The sequence below is a fragment of the Siphateles boraxobius genome, unplaced genomic scaffold (assembly GCF_051911475.1).
Source record: "Siphateles boraxobius isolate OS27281-9 unplaced genomic scaffold, OSU_SipBor_1 1, whole genome shotgun sequence".
Lineage (NCBI taxonomy): Eukaryota > Metazoa > Chordata > Actinopteri > Cypriniformes > Leuciscidae > Siphateles > Siphateles boraxobius.
The window spans coordinates 19,055,803-19,070,689 of record NW_027508699.1 but is presented as its reverse complement, the minus strand read 5'-3'; the positions used below and the strand labels follow the sequence as shown (position 1 = coordinate 19,070,689).

General features: G+C 36.4%; 2 protein-coding genes across 2 annotated transcripts in view; one reads left to right on the top strand and one right to left on the bottom strand.

The window, feature by feature from the left end:
• Positions 1-1,339, top strand: part of cdyl (chromodomain protein, Y-like) — a 31,874-nt gene extending 30,535 nt beyond the window's left edge. Inside the window, exon 7 of the mRNA XM_077227501.1 lies at positions 111-1,339. Within this exon, the coding sequence (XP_077083616.1) occupies positions 111-269 (159 nt within the window). The 3' untranslated portion in view covers positions 270-1,339. The remainder of the gene's footprint in view (positions 1-110) is intronic.
• A 3,306-nt stretch (positions 1,340-4,645) lies between these two features.
• rpp40 (ribonuclease P/MRP 40 subunit) lies at positions 4,646-14,524 on the bottom strand. Its single transcript, XM_077227523.1, has 8 exons — positions 14,261-14,524; positions 13,506-13,650; positions 13,312-13,380; positions 6,939-7,034; positions 6,709-6,834; positions 6,423-6,621; positions 6,076-6,210; positions 4,646-5,051 (listed from the first exon to the last, which is right to left on the bottom strand). Exons 1-8 carry the CDS (start codon positions 14,375-14,377, stop codon positions 4,853-4,855), a joined length of 1,086 nt encoding a protein of 361 aa, XP_077083638.1. The 5' UTR covers positions 14,378-14,524; the 3' UTR covers positions 4,646-4,852.
• Between the last annotated feature and the right edge of the window lie 363 nt (positions 14,525-14,887).

Sequence of the window (14,887 nt, the reverse complement as noted above, 5' to 3'; positions counted from 1 at the left end):
AATTCACAATGCATCCACATCCATAAGTCATGTGCCTTCTTTTCCTTTTCTTCCTTATTTTGTTCCCTTCATGTTATTTTGTCATGGTGATGCTGCCGGAAACACTGAAGGTTCTGCGCGAGTCCAAAGCACTGGTGAGGAACATTAACCGGACCGCCCTGGAGCAGGCCAACGAGAGGGAATGTGAGGCACTTAAGAGGGTCTGGGGCTCTCCTCAGGGCATGGACTCCATACTCAAATATCTCCAGAAGAAAATAGATGAATTCTAAATGGATTAAATATCCTACGGGTGTCAAAAAACTCCATCCTCAAGTGCCTGATGTTATATAGACAAGGTTTGTCATTTTTAGTAGGATTTTGATGGGACTCCCCATCAGAGGAAGACTGCCGTGGTCTAACCCGCAAGTTCATCTTCGTCCAGGACGTATTTCCTTTTCATCCAACTGCAGAAAGCAGCATCTCATTCTGCTACACTTGATAATGACTTTGATGCGAAGTTTGTGATGAATCTTGCACATCTTTCTCTAGGCACTGTGGTGAAGGACAAAATGCCTCGATGCATGTAAATTCCTTTCATCCTTCAACTCAATCTGTTTTATTAGGACTAAAGGCCTGAATTGCTTTGTCATAGAGGTAATATGGTTTTGGGCTACTTTTCAACATGCCTCCTATGCAGACTGATTGAGAAAAGATGAGTAATGTCAATATAATTTAAGACTTGTGAGACTTGAATGAGTTGAATTTTGCACTCATCTCAGTTTGGTTATCCCTAAACTAACAGATTGCCATTATAATCAAGACTTTATAGTCGGTAGCAGGCTTTTTTTAGTTTGTACTTGTATTACATCAATTAGAAGACATCTCAAGCCTTGTTCACCTTTTCAGGCAAATCGTGCAGGCATTTACATCGGTCAGCCCTATGTAGTCATTTTTATGAGAGAAGATGATCAGACGTTGACGGCAATGAAAATGACACCAGTGCTTAGGGATTTAGCATCAGTTTTTTTCTAGCATCATCTTGACTTGAAAGCTACTAATACATTAAAGTGAACAAAATAAATACTTAAGTACATGTGGATTTGCAAGGCGCTGGCTTAGTAGGAATTAACAGTTATTTGTATCAAAGTTAACATCTGTATGTTTTGCTGGCTTCATTTTTAAAGATTTCAGCTTGATTATAGTTTTGTTTGTATGTTCTCGGCGTACAAACTGTTTGATTATACCACCAAATAATTTTGATGTAAATGTTGACAATATTTCTAATTTAATAACTTATGACATTATGAAACTGAATGGGGTATGTTCCTCATGCGACAATAAAGGGTGCTGGCGATTTAAATCTGCATCCTTTTTTTCTGCTGGTTCAAACAGACTGGACTGCTGTATCATCAGATGAGCCCTGGAGATTAAACAACCATCTCTAAGGGAAGATCCTACTGAAATCCATCACAAACATATGTAGTTACTAGCTAGTATGCACTATTATTAAATGTAGTGATCGACCGATATTGATTTTTTTAACCGATACCGATACCGATTATTTGCATATTTATGTGCCCGACAACCGATATGCAGAACCGATATTTATTTACTGTTATACTTCTTTTTTTGACACAATTATTACAACACAAATGAACTGAACAAACCATTTTATTTAAACAATCACTCCCTCCTCTTGCATACAAAAGAAATAAACTTTATATTTATACACAAATAAATAGAAGGGTCTGATTCCAAAAAATAAAGTGCACTGTTACTAAATGTCTTTGTTTAAAAATAAAAGCTTTGATGAGGTAAAAAATAAAGCACAAAAATTATTCAAACATATTGGGCGGAAAAAATCTAAATTACCTGAGGTTTTTTTTGCAAAATGTAACTTAATACTCCCAGTTAAGCAGAACTAGGTTGTAATGTAGAAAACAGAGTCTTTCAGCATTCTGCCCTGTAAGCCTGCTTCGTTTGTTTTCATAAATGGCTCCCACTTCACTGAAGACTCGCTCACTGGGCACCGAAGACGGTGGGGGGCAAAGGAACTTTCTTGACAGACGAGCAAGAATGGGGAACCTTTTCTCATTTTGTTTCCACCATTCAAGTGGCTTGCCCATCCTCCTATCAATCACTGGTTCTGAAACGTACTGCTGAAGCTCTCCTTCAAGGCTAGACCCACCAACTTCAGAACTAGTAGTTCTGTATCTTTAAGTGATTCCACATGTTGGAGGTATTTTTTGTTGTAGTAGATTTTGACCCCATGCTTACGTTCATTTGGCATTCTTTGCAAACTGCCACCCCTGCTATTATTGACTGAGTGAAGTAAGTCCATACTTCACTTTGATTTTTCCTCCTTTCAGTCATCTTAAAAAACAAAACAAAAAGTGTGGAAAGTTAGCAGTCTTTCATGTTAAATTAAATCTTCAAATTACAATAAAAACATTTATATTACTACATTATATAATTTATATCTAAATTATACATATAATTTATAAGCATCAGCAGCAACAATGTTAACAATAGGCTAAATAAATGTTAAGTCTAATGTTTTCATATGGAGAAAATAATTGACAGGGGAGTCATATCACCTTTGCAGAAATGTAATTCATTTTAAACAGTTTTAGGAAGTTTATGTGCCGTTTAATAGGTTTAAAGAGTGAGGAACAATTCCCTGGGTAATATTAATTCACTGAATAATATTAGCTGGAATATAACATTGTCAGGAAAGTAACAAACAAAACAGCATATACATCATTGCATTTTCCAACTAGTATGTTATTAATTATTAATTATATTTTTGTCGGTCTAGATCATGAAATGCTTTCTGACAAAGTGTAGTTTATCTATGTATTTACACAGAACTATAACTTAGGCTAATGTATGTTACTAAACCGCGATCGCGCGTGCAGATAATAAATAATTAATTTCCACAAAGCAGTATATTTAGATGTGTATTAGCGAAATAATTGCTATGTAGTAAATTATAATATAATCTAGGGTGTTTAAACAAGATAATCTTGTCAAAAGTTTCATTCAGTGGACGGGTTGAGCATTCCTGATCATCAACCCAGTGAGTGCTCAGCAATATGAACGAACTTTTTTTCCGAGACTACTGGTGAGCAAATACAACAGATAGAGAATTAAATTCAGCGCTTTTATTTTCAACATATACTCATTCATGTCTGTTTTATTTAATTCATGTAAAGTTACGTCTTTATTGGGGCAGGACACGACGATTAAGCTAATTTACGTGACTCCATGAGACGAGTTCGTCTCAATTTTTTAGAACCAAGCTGCATAAATAAACTAGGCCTATATCAGGCATTTATGTCTCAAATTTTATTTCTGCATGTCTGTTATGTTAAATAAAGTTGAATAATTAAAGGAAAGCAAGTAGAAAATATACTTTACCTGTGCACAGAGTTGCTGTTGACTGATCTCCTCAGACGCGGGCTGCAATGGCGTAATTCTCGAAACGGCCACAAGATGGCGCCGTATATCGGCGAATCCGATATTACAAAACCGATACCCGATTATGGGAAAATGCTTAAATATCGGGAAAAATATCGGTAAACCGATACATCGGTCGATCTCTAATTAAATGGAATGGCTATCAGTTTTGTTTTGTTATTGTGGGTGGGAATGGAGTAGGTTTGGGAAAATGGGTTGTGAAATTGTCCACGTAAATTGCTTAACAATGGGACTTTGCAAAAAGTTACCTGTAGAAATCTTTTATTCCCCAGTTTTAAAGTTCTACCTCTCAAAATCCATAATATGATTTTTAGCAATGAAGCGTCTGGTTTAAATCTTACTCGTTTTACATCATGTTTCTGGTACAGTTATCTATGCACTATTTCTTAATGTTCTGCTCCAAAGTTTTTGCTTTAAATTGGTCTGACTCAATACTTTACAGGTAAGCAAAATTCAATTCAGTAATTAATCAGCTCAGCCCCAGCAATAAAATGTGTAAATTTATATATGTTGTTAATTCTATTCAGTATTTATTGACCATAGATAAGACTTTGCTGCAGTGGTTCCATAACATGGAATAACAGATGGTTGTGTACGTTTTTCCCTTCCCAAATGATTTTGTAAAATTAATTCTTGTTTATGGATTTATATTTATGATTGTGAAAATCTAATTGTTTTCATTCTTACTATTATACTTATTGAATGATTTTGTTCAGTTATTTAGATTACTTTTTCAAAACAATGTGGCAGGTTATATTTGATTATGAAGTGCAGTGTGACATTAATAATGTCTTCATTTTAACTTGTATGTGATGTTATGTAAACTCTGGTAAACTGATGTCAATGAAACATTAGTTTCATCTGTGATAATTACTTCAGTATCTGTTAATAACCTGAAAATATACACAATTGAATTTAGAAATAGTCAAAAACACCAAGAACTCCTTTAAATTTTGAATTCTGAATACCTGAGGGAAAAATTGCTTTGTTCCAGTCACTTCACTGACAAAATTATATATGTTATCCCTTATTTTCTGAATTTTAGTATAGCTGTATATATTTGATCTGCCTTTAGTTTCAAATGCTGGTCCAAATTAGATTTATATATATATATATAAATATAATGGCAAGGCTTGTTTCTTATAGTTGATATACTAAATGCTATAAATTGTACAATCTGTAAAGATTTTTAAATTTTTTTTTTTTTTAGGTTTTTCAGAACATGTAACAGCTGTGAAATGCCTGGTCCAAATAAATTGATATACTATAAGTTTTTTTAACCCACTCTTGTGCTTTTATAATTTAATTTGAATAAAAACCAACATCATACGTAAACGTTTGTATTTTACATTTCAACAACATGTCTCATCCTTAATGTCACATGTCCATTGTTTCACGGTGGGCAGCCATCTTGAGTACCGACAGCCATGTGTAACAAGTAGTCCTGATTTTTGAAGCAAACAAAATTGTAGAAGTTTTCACCACCTTTGAAGAACCCATGTTCTGTGGCTCCCCATGACACAGGACTATCCATAAATCCATGCACAGTGAGGGAAACCCATGGTGTGAACTTCGGTTCATCGAAATACTGCCTGGATGATCCGAGGTAGAGAAATAAACAGCTTTTTAGTTTCAAATATGCTCACTTTTACACCGCAAGCATCTCCTTAAACATTTATGGAAATATTATACTTAAGTGCAAACTGGATGTTACATTTTCAGACACTTAATTGTAAAATGTATTAAAGTTTATACTAAATGCAATTTGCTGAAATTTATAGTACTTTTTTGACCCACATAAGTACAACTGTCCAAATGTAATTTCATAATTACATCTAGGGTCCTTGAAATAAAGTTAAACTACTGAATGCAGTGACAAGCGGTAACAATATTTTACAGTGTCCTTGTTACTGTAGTAATAACTATAAATTATGCATAATTACAGGTCCTTTCTCAAAAAAATCTTTTGCAGGTGTTTAGAGTTTATTAGTTGATTCAGATGATTAGGTTAATAGCTCGTTTAGAGACCCTTTTCATGATATGCTAATTTTTTGAGATAGGAATTTTGGGTTTTCATGAGCTGTATGCCAAAATCATCAGTATTAAAACAATAAAAGACCTGAAATATTTCAGTTGGTGTGCAATGAATCTAAAATATATGAAAGTTTAATTTTTATAATTACATTATGGAAAATAATGAACTTGATCACAATATGCTAATTTTTGAGAAGTACCTGTACATGCAATTAACCCTAAACCAATGTTAATTATTATTACACAGTACTTAAATGTATAATTACAATGTAACGTACACCTTAAAATAAAGTGTAACCTGACAAGCATTTAAGTTCAATTAAAAACACTGTAATGTCACATCTATTAAAACTTGTATGTCATGTATTTAAATGTATTCGTAATTACACATTTAAAAATATAACTTGAAATGTACTGTCAAATAACACTATTGTTAATTATAATCAAGTACTTCACACGTGCTTTGGTATGTTAGTCATACTAAAGAGTTTACTTGTAAATTATCTTACTAATAGCTGCTTGTAGTTGTCTGCATATTAAGTTGGAATATAGTTTGTGATGGTAATCATGTAGAGGTCTCACCTTAGTTCTTGCAGCAGCAAAAACACATTCTCAGGTGAGATAAAGCCAGTAACTGTGCACAGTAAGGCTTGATTGACAAAACTCTTGGGCTCTGGACACACGAATGTAGACAGGAAACTGTCGGCAGCATTTTCACTGAAAAAAATACACAATTGAATTTAGAAATATAGTCAAAAACACCAGGAACTCCTTTAAATTCTGTGAAGCGAATTGTCATAGTAATCTCATTGTTGTCTATTTGTGCCAGTCTTTAAGTAGTCATTGTACAATATATGGAGTTATTTTACATATTTAACAAATTAAAATCATAGGAGCACAGCATGATATAGTGACTAGCCTTCGCTCACCAACTGATGTCCAAGTTAATAGCTCCAAGCCACTCCAAGAAGTGATGTGGGTCACATGACAGTGTCTTTCCTTGGATGTCGGGTGGATTAAGTGTGGGACATGGTATATTTTTCAGGGTGTGATGGCTAAAAGCAGGCTTGTGCTCCTCGTATGTGTACTGGGACAACAGCTGGCAAAGAGTCTTATCTTCATCTGCACCTGAAAGAGTCATGAATGCAAAAGGCTAAGGCAATTAAAAATATGTTTAAGGTCAGTGACAATAATGATGGATTACTTGCAACAAACCTGTTTTGTATTTAGTTAACAGAAAGTCATATCTGAGTGGTAGTCTGTGTTTTATACTTGACAGAACCCGCTGGTATCGTTTGGTGCCTGGAGTCAAGCTTTTGTCTGTGAGGTCCAGAGTCACGACTGCAAAACCAAGACATTTTATAATTGTAATATTTATTGAATACTATTTTTGTTTAAAGATTAAAACACCTTCATTTCATGCTACTCAGAATAAATACATTTACCAAATCGCATGGCCTTCTTGTGATTGTACTGAGATGGTCGTCCCTCCAAGCCAAGCTGTTCATATGTGTCTTTATCTAGAGACAAAATTAACTGACCTGGGGAAAACAGTATGAAATGAATACTTAAAAATATATAAATGAATAAGTTATTATAGATAAAAAAATCTAACTCTAAATTGAAATGTAAAAATTAAAACAAAATTCAGGATTAAACTGAAATCAGCACACAGGTGCAATCATACAAGTACATACGAGTGCATATAGACAAATCTCTTACGTGGGAAAAGCATGTTAATTGGCTGTGTGAAAGACTTTAAGAAAGGAAAATTGTTCCTTTTTTATCAGTCTGTACTAGAAAGTGTGATTAGATATGGTCTGTTCACTTGGTACGGTGAGCTTTCTGTAAAATCAAAATCAAAGATACTATATATTGTTCGAACTTCGATGAAAATGATTGGACTGAAACACTATCCTAGTATTCAGACTCTGTATGAGCAATGCACATTAAATGAGGCAAAAAGGATTTTAAGCGACCCATCTCCTGTACTCTACCGCTCTTATGAACTCTTACAGTACCATCTGGAAGAAGGTACAGAACTCTCCGTTATAAATGGAACTGGTTTAAAAACTCTTTTGTACTGGTATCAATTAGTCTGTTGAACATGAAGTCTATTTATTTTTATGTGTATGAATATTTTGTGTAATTTTTTAATGTATCGGGTTTTGGCGAAATGCTGGCTATGGAGTCCATTACAAATTTCCCTATCGGACAATAAAAGTAGATTTCATTTCATATTTATTTTTAATTCCCCACAATAACTACTGATTTATTGAAAAACATACAGTTCTGGAAAAATTAATTTATCATATTAAATGAATTAACTACAGGAATTCAATATATATATATATATATATATATATATATATATATATATATATATATATATATATATATATATACACAGAACTCATATATATATATATGATATATATATATTAGGGATGAGTCGCGATCTTCGAATAGTCGAACTGCGTTCGAAAATTCGATCATAAAATTACTTTTCGAATATCTTTATATTTTCGCGCAATTCCAATGTGTCATAATTGACGGCACGCCAACTGTCACAGAACATGCAGCAGGGTATTTTCCTGTCGGGGACACAAGGTGTCACTAACATGAACGAAACCCTCCACTGCGCTATAGGATACCAGTGTTTTATACATAGTGTAAACAAACAACAGAAGAAGAGCACTGTGACCGTTAACTCTGCGCCCAACAGAGGTGGGTAGTAACCATTACTGTCTATGGTAGTAACCGTCTATGGTAGTAACAAAGTAGGCTACATTAACTTCCTTACGTTGGGGCGACGTTCCTCTCGTTACTTTATTTTAATGCAATACATGCTGTTAAATGCATAGTTTATTCCAAGCGCGCTGCATCTTTTTTATGGGCATGAGCGATGCTCAATTCACAAATGAATCACTCTTTTGAGTCGATTCTGTTCAAAGACTTCATCAAACAAGTTGGCAGATCTGTCTAAATCGGTTCGCGAATCGGTTTGAATGGTCTGTTCAGTTTCCTGCAGGCACTGAATCCTCTGAAGCGCTTTCAATTCACACTCGGAGTCGTAACAGGAAGATTTAAGAACATCAAGAGCGTTGGATGAAGTGGCCCTGGGCCTACAGTTTAGTCCAGTGAAAGCAAATCTGCAAATGCATCATATTTTTGCCAGCGATGAAGATCTAGTTGAACATCTTCGTATGATTTGTTGTCTGTTTAGAGACCCATTTCATTAATTGCAAACCTTTCTACTTGCCACGGGAGTTTTCCTCTTTCATTCTCGTGAATGTTTACATCCCTCCAGACGCGTGCGTGAGCGCGGCGCTACAACAGCTGGCTGAACAAATATCTGAAACGGAACAAAGGCACCCGGACTCTCTTCTAATAATTATTGGGGATTTTAACAAAGCAAATCTTTCCCGCGAACTACCAAAATACAGACAGCACGTTACATGTCCCACCAGAAACAGTAATATACTGGACCACTGTTACACCACAATAAGGAATGCGTATCACTCCGTTTCACGAGCAGCTTTAGGGCTCTCTGATCACTGTTTGGTTCATCTTATTCCGACCTACAGGCAGAAACTGAAATCAGCTAAACCTGTGTTAAGGACTGTTAAAAGATGGACCAATGAAGCAGCGCAGGATCTACAGGCCTGCTTTGATTGCACTGATTGGACTGTTTTTGAAGCTGCTACCACCGATCTGGATGAGCTCACAGATACTGTAACATCAAAGAGGATGCTTACAGAAGTGGGGATAAAATCTTGTATAACCAGGCCAGAAACAGACTGACAAAGGAGATCAGAGTTGCTAAAAGAAGCTACTCTGAAAAACCAGTTTTCATCCAACGACCCATTATCAGTCTGGAATGGCCTGAGGAACATCACCAACTACAAGTCACCATCCCCCCGATCTGTGGACAATCAACACCTGGCTGAAGATTTAAATTAATTTTATTGCAGGTTTGAAAAGCCCTCATTCACACCACACACCGACTCTAACCTGCACTTCACACATTCACCATCACCTCCTCCACCTCCTGCCATACGACTGCATTATATCCTGCAACATCTCGACAGACCTGGGACTTATGCAAGGATCCTCTTTGTGGACTTCAGTTCAGCCTTCAATACCATCATGCCTGATCTTCTCACAGCCAAACTGACCCAGCTCTCCATACCATCCTCGATCTGTCAGTGGATCTCCAGCTTCCTGACGGACCGGCAGCAGCGAGTGAGACTGGGGAAACACACATCCAGGACTCTCACCACCAGCACTGGCGCCCCTCAAGGGTGCGTTCTCTCCCCACTGCTCTTCTCCCTGTACACTAATGACTGCACTTCTAAAGACCCCTCTGTCAAGCTCCTGAAATTTGCCGACGACACCACTGTCATCGGTCTCATCTGGAACGGTGACGAGTCTGCTTACAGACTGGAGGTTGAACAGCTGGCTGTCTGGTGCAGTTACAACAACCTTGAGCTGAACACCCTCAAAACAGTGGAGATGATCGTGGACTTCAGAAAGAACAGCTCAGCAATCCCCCCACTCACCATTATGAACAGCACTGTGGAAGCAGTGGAGTCATTCAGGTTCCTGGGCACTATCATCTCTCAGGACCTGAAGTGGGACAATCACATTGACTCCACTGTGAAAAAGGCCCAGCAGAGACTGTACTTCCTTCGCCAGCTAAGGAAGTTCAACTTGCCACAGGAGCTGCTGATTCAGTTCTACTCAGCCGTCATTGAGTCTGTCTTGTGCGCTTCCATCACTGTCTGGTTTGGTTCAGCTACCAAATCAGACATCAGGAGACTACAACGGACAGTCCGGACTCCGGAGAGGAGTATTGGTGCCCCCCTGCCAAACCTCCAGGACCTGTACTCTTCCAGAGTGAGGAAGAGTGCAAGTAAAATCATCACTGACTCCACTCACCCTGGACACCACCTGTTTGAACTGTTACCGTCAAGACGGCGACTCAGATCACTGGCCACAAGAACATCTCGGCACAGGAACAGTTTCTTCCCACAGGCCATTTCCCTCCTGAACAGTTAACACACCTCCCAAGGCATATGCCTTAAGTGCAATACTCCCACTGTTTAGTGCAATATCCTACAACTCAGGTGATACTTATATGTAGATTTATTTATTCATAATATTCACAACACTGTAATATATGTTCATAATCTTTAAATCTGAAAATGTCTATTCTGACTAAACCCAACTGTGATACTTTTACTCTCATATATTTATATATTTTTTTTATTCTTAGAATTTGTAGTATTATGTTTCTTGTTGTATTTGTATTTGTATATGTCCACTGGAAGCCTCAGTACCAAAACAAATTCCTTGTGTGTGCAAGCACACTTGGCAATAAAGCTCTTTCTGATTCTGATTCTGAATGATTCCACAGGACGAAACATTAGAGTTCATTTCATTCAGGTAATACATTTTACAACCAAACAGATTATTACGCGACGATAGCACTACTACAAGTATGATGACATTATCCGTTTTTTGAACATATTAATTTATAGGCTACATTAAATAAGCTACCATTGTCCACAGTTTATGAAATGAACACCCGCCATCCCGCGGTAATGTGTGTGTATTGCGCAGTAGCACCACACAAATAGTTTTGATTGAAACTAATTTGTTTAAAAAGTAGGCTATTGCAGTAACAAGGCAGGTTCGCATAAAATCATTATGACATATCACATTATTTTTTTATCTAACGAGCATCAGGTTTGCCGATGTAAAAACGGACTGTCGTGCATTTTTTTTTCTTCTATGTTAAAAAAACGCCGAAAACATGTTACTTGTTCAATTAATAAACAGTTTGTTTGATGAAAAATCGCTAAAGATGAAATTGGCCTCCCTTTCTGTCATAAGTGTGCGTTTTTGTGGGGTTTTTTTCGATTTTCGAACGATAATCGACTTTTGCTCCTCGATTTTCGAATGCCATTTTTGGCAGAAATTCACATCCCTATATATATATATATATATATATATATATATATATATATATATATATATATATATATATATATATATATATATATATATATACATATATATATAGCCTATATATATACAGTAGTCAACATTTGATGGTAGTCAACATTGGATCAAAACCTTTCATCAAAGTTATACATGAATTCCGAACAATGCCCATTCTTATCTTAGGACAACTTTGATTAACTTTTTTAATCCACTCCAAATGTTGACTACTGTATGTATAAAGTTTAAAAACAAGTAGGTTTATCATAACTATAGCAGAAATCAAAAAGTCAAGAAGGTTAAAGGGTAAGTTCGGCATTTTACAAGTAAAGCCCTGTTTTAAGATCGTTTCTGATTAAATCGAACGGTTAAGATTAAAATTTGGACAGATGCTGCTGTCCCGAGAATTTTAGGTTTTTTGATGGAAAGCATCTTTTGCAGCGATTTTTGCGTGAGCATATCAGTGAACACCACAGACCACTCGGTGAGTTTCACGTATTTGTAAACTAAAGTTTAATGCGTTTATGTGAATGATTGTTCCAGTGCCCCTATGAAACCATTGTATAGGTGGGGGGGTGCTAATAGGGATGGGCATTCGATTAAATTTTCTTAGTCGATCGTCGGGAGAATTAACGATCGACTATCGATTAATCATTAATATTTTTTTATTCAAATTCATTATTTATTTAACTTTTTATAAATTAAAAGGGCAATGAAAATACAAAAATACAGCGTGCTTTTCCTCGATTAGATCTTTATTACAAGATGATCAACTTGTGGCAGTAAAACTGGACGTTCGGTTAGGCTAAACTTGAAGATATATATGCGCTGCGGTGCTCGAAAGCAACGGAACCTGCAGCTGCGAGTTGGCGTTCTTAAACAGAGACCCTTGTTTGTTTCAAAATAATAAATAATAATAAAAAATCATGTTAAACAATAACTTAACCAAAAACATAATAATACTTAGATCTGACAGGTTTTGTCAAAATGTAACTCAAAACTATCCAAGAACGAAGTCGAGAAAGAGGGTGAGAGAGATTACTGTAACAATCAATTAGGCTAGGCTACTTAACAAAGCCTCATATAAAATAACTAGTAACTCACATACAACTTCTACACCAGTCTACTGATTTTTGTTGAGAAAGATAAGCATGTTGATGACATGATCTGGGGTCAGACGCGACCGCAACTTGACCGTCAAGCCTCGTTTACACTTTCGCCTGGCTCTGCAGCGCGAGTCTCCGCAGACTGCTCGCGCACCTCCCCAAACAGACGAGGCGTTTATACTCGACGCGCTCGCCTGTGAAACACAGAATACCGCAATGACGTCATTTTTACCGCGCTCACCTTCGAGCTTGTGCGGACGCCTCGAGTGTAAACAAGGCTTCAGTCCAGCCGCTGAAAACACCCGCTCTGAGGGGACTGACGTTGCCGGGATGCACAGGTACCTCCGCGCTAACTTGACCAGCCCGGAGAACACGTTCACTTTCCACTCACACTATACGCAGCAGCATTAGTTTAATGATAATCGATAACAAATTAACGTGATCGACGAAATTCTTAATGATCAATAATCGATCGTCGATTAATCATGCCCATCCCTAGGTGCTAACACAAAAACCTAAAATTCTCGGCACAGCAGCATGTGTCCAAATTTTATTCTTAACCGTTCGATTTCATCAGAAACGATCTTAAAACAGGGCTTTACTTGTAAAACGCCGAACTTACCCTTTAAGAAACACTGATTTCATGGGGTCTTTACAATACACTAAGATCCAAAGAGATGTTAATCTGTGTAGTTATCTTGCTTACCACTGGAAAGAAGTGCAATGGAATTATCTTCGTCGATCTTGGTGTTGTAAGAGAGCGCATAGAAGTTTCCTGTGTAAAAAAAAAAAAAATATATATATATATATATATTTTCATATATCTAGTTCAATACCAAAAAACAAATATGTATGTATGCAAATACTAGAGATGGACATTCGCACATTTTCCCCTCCTACCTTTCTTTACAAGTGACTCAAGGAATGTTTCTTCCAGTAGTTCATAAACTGGCAGATTCCGCACTAGATAATAAGGGCTGAAGCTGTTGATCACACTGCTGATGTTTGCAGGGAGGATCCCACATTCAGGGATCAGCACTGAGATCTGTGGAGACACATTTCTATGAAGGTAAATTGGTAGCAAAACTCGAGAACACGTAGATGTGAATTTGACAACTTGTACAATAAATATTCGTAATTGTACGCTAAAATGTACACTCACAGCTTCAATGTGAAGACTTGTAAAATAAAAATCTGAACTTGAATGCTAAGATTTGCACTTGCAGACAATAGTCACAAACCTGTATTCTGAATTTGAAGCTGCAGACAAGCAGTCACAAATTTGTAAAATGCCATTCACAAAAATACAATGACAGACACAAACTTGTAATACAAATTTTCACTTCTTCCAACATTAAAATTCGCAGTACAGCCTCAAATCGGCATTTGCAACTTCTCAAATCTGTCACTGCAAGTTCAAATTTCGCGCCTTGCAATTTTCAGGTTTTCACATCGGAGCTGTGAGTGTAAATGTTCGCGTACAAGTAGCTACGAATATTTATTGTAGAAGTTCTCAAATTCACATCTACGTGCTCTCGAGTTTTGCTACTAATTTACCTTCATACATTTCCGTCTGAAACTATCGAGACCCAAAGACAATCTGAGCAGAGTTGTAAAATGAATATGTTGAGCAGATGTTTAATGATTAAACTCACCTTGTAATTAAAGTTGTGCTTTGACACGTGGATGTCATGCCGAGACTTTTCATTCAAGAAGTTTGATTTCTCGCACACCAACAGGCTTCTCGGGAACTTTTCCAGCTCTGGCGTCATTTTGACAACTATGCAATATCTACATTTTTATGACATCAAGCAGCAAAAAAAGAGAAACGATTATATTAAAGTAAACTTCTTCGTATAGGGGGGTAAGGTTTCAAAATAGGGGCAACTTCACTTGTCGCAAACGTTTGACGTCAGTTCCTGCTTACGGCAGAGCAGAGCGTATTATAATTATATATTATTATAAAACATTCCGTGAGTGCAGAGTTGGTTAACTGAGAAAAAGGTTGCTGTTTTGAACTAGCCTTTTGTATATATAATAAATATGTGTAAATACAGTTTTTTAAAAGATTTTTAGAGTCTCCCCGTTCTAGTATTCAATAATAAAATGATAATAATAAAATCAAAAATTATTGTCGAAGACCAAAAATAAGGGATTTTGTTGGATATAGTTTATTGGCGAAATATAAATAATAAGCTATATTAGGTTATGTTAATAACCCTGTGGTCATTTTGGACAGCCACTTAAATGGCTGTTATTGTGCCGATTTTTATTTTATTTAC